This window comes from Magnolia sinica, chromosome 7 (assembly GCF_029962835.1).
Source record: "Magnolia sinica isolate HGM2019 chromosome 7, MsV1, whole genome shotgun sequence".
In the NCBI taxonomy this organism is placed as follows: domain Eukaryota; kingdom Viridiplantae; phylum Streptophyta; class Magnoliopsida; order Magnoliales; family Magnoliaceae; genus Magnolia; species Magnolia sinica.
In genome coordinates this window covers 89,502,921-89,505,156 of record NC_080579.1, presented here as the reverse complement: position 1 = coordinate 89,505,156, position 2,236 = coordinate 89,502,921, and the positions used below count along the sequence as shown (strand labels likewise).

The following is a 2,236-nucleotide window of genomic DNA, read 5'->3' as shown; positions in this document are numbered from 1 at the left end:
CGTGATGTATGGGTTTTTATCCACACCGTGCAAAAGATCAAGTGGACCACACCATTGTAAGCAGCGGTGCCGCCGTGATGTATGGGTTTTATCCACACCGTCCATTCATTTTTTTCATATCATTTTAGATCCTCAGCCCTAAAAGTAGGAAGATCCAAAGCTCAACCGGTCCACACCATAGGAAGCAGAGATGATAATGACACCCACCGTTGAAACCTTCTCAGGGCCCACCGTGATGGTTAATTTCCATCCAACCTGTTCATAAGATCAAAAATACCAGGATGAAGGGAAAACACAAATATCAGCTTGATCACTTAATATGTTTTCAACGGTAGGCTTTTAATCCCCACTGTGTGGTCCACCTTAGTCTTGGAACTGCCTCATTTTTGTGTTTTTACCATAAAATGATATGGAAAAGTGGATGGACGGTGTGGATAAAACCCTTACATCACGGTGGCCCCCGTCTGTCCATAACGTGGGAGGGGATAGTACCCCATCCACGTCCGCTTAAGTATACCATTTCCATTCCGCGTGCAAGCCGAGTATATAAAAAACTCACCCAGAACTCGGCTAGAAGAACATCGCCAGTGTGAAAAGAACATATACTGAAACCAGGGAATATGCGCGTACAAACCACCCTTCCAACCACAAGAAGCCACGTGGCACATGAAAAGAGCAAACGCATATATACCGCAAGAACTGGCCGCGTTCAACAAAAAGAAAACCACACGCGAACTGAAGACCTCTCAAGAAAAGCGAACCCCAACCTCTATATAAGCGCACCCACCACAGCAGAGTAAAAATCAAAGACGATAATCTCAGCGTCTGACGATAATCTCAGCTTCTGACGATATGAGCGTAGCGGTCGTTAACGGAGTAACGGTAACGGCGTTCGTCGAGGACGGTGCCGCGTTCAACAAGTGCATGGAAGAGCGGTTCTCAACCCTCGACGTTAACGGCGACGGAGTCCTGTCACGTGCTGAGCTGCTGAGGGGTTTCGGGCCGCTGCCTGTTCGTGGGGCGGACGCCGAAACGGGCGAGGAAATCGGGAATCCGGATGACGAGGTGTTTGAGAAGTTCGATGCGGATCGGAGCGGGACCGTTGATCTGGAGGAGTTTAAGGCTGAGATGAAGGAGATCATGCTGGCGGTCGCACGCGGGATCGGGGACTCGCCGATCCAGATTGCGCTTGAGAGCGATAGCTTCCTTATGAGGGCTGTGGAGCACGAATCGACCAAACGAGTTTGAAATTATTTTGTGGTCCGCGGATTACTTGATAGAGTAGTTCGCGTTGGGTTTCTTGGCTTGTTTGGCTTTTAAGCAAAGATTAGAGAGTTAATGATGTGTTTTGTGTCTTCGATTTTTTTTGCTAATGAGATTTGTTGATCCCCATATGCATCTTTACGAGAAGACACGTAACCCCTCGTAGGTGTGTAGGACATCTTAGCCGTACATGAGGTGGGCCCCGCCGTGCAGGGTAAAACGCCGGCTCGGCTTATGGGATCCCTGACTGTGGGGCCCACCTTGATGTACGTGACATTTTAGGGCATGATTAAAAAATGAAGCAGATGCAAATCTCAGATGGACCGTAGTATAGGAATCAGTAGCAATTGACCATTGAAAACTTCTCGTGGGCCACGGAAGCATTGGATCAAGATGATATTTATTTGGTATCTTCGTATAGGTCTTCGTGACCTTATCAACAGGTTGGATGGCAAATAAACATTCCAGTGTACTCTTTGAAGTTTTTAATGGTGGGGATTCAATTATGACTGTTTCCTCTGGTGTGGTCCATATGAGGTTTGGGCATACTTCATTTTCGGGATCATATATTGAAATGAGCTTTGAAAATTGTTGGACGGTGTGGATTTAAGGCAGGTCCCACCGACCTTGGTGGGTCCTGGATCTCACCTAATCGGCTCCTCTTTGTGCTCGGGAAAGGCTCCGTTGGACCCACCATGATTTTTGGGGGTGGAGGGGGTTGGCAAGTAAATGGGGTTGCAAATCCAGGGGGTTTCTAATCCCCACTTTTAAGGGTTTATAATCCACGGTGGGAGCTTGGATTACATCTAAAATCATTTCAATAATTGTGGTGTGACACTGTATACTATTATTTTATTGGGCACATGGCTCACTAATGATAATCAGCACCGTCCAAATATTATTCATGTAAATCAATACCATTCAAACATTATCTCTATTAATCAACGATTAAAAATCATTGATTAGTCACTCA

General features: G+C 46.3%; 1 protein-coding gene across 1 annotated transcript; it reads left to right on the top strand.

The window, feature by feature from the left end:
- Positions 1–462: 462 nt before the first annotated feature.
- LOC131251664 (uncharacterized) lies at positions 463–1,342 on the top strand. The gene has a single exon (XM_058252526.1). The coding sequence runs from the start codon at positions 853–855 to the stop codon at positions 1,246–1,248; it is 396 nt and encodes a 131-aa protein (XP_058108509.1). The 5' UTR covers positions 463–852; the 3' UTR covers positions 1,249–1,342.
- Positions 1,343–2,236: the final 894 nt, after the last annotated feature.

What these genes read in the sequence shown, in the direction of transcription:
- LOC131251664 (XM_058252526.1), top strand. Translation starts at nt 853, where the DNA reads ATGAGCGTAGCGGTCGTTAACGGAGTAACGGTAACGGCGTTCGTCGAG.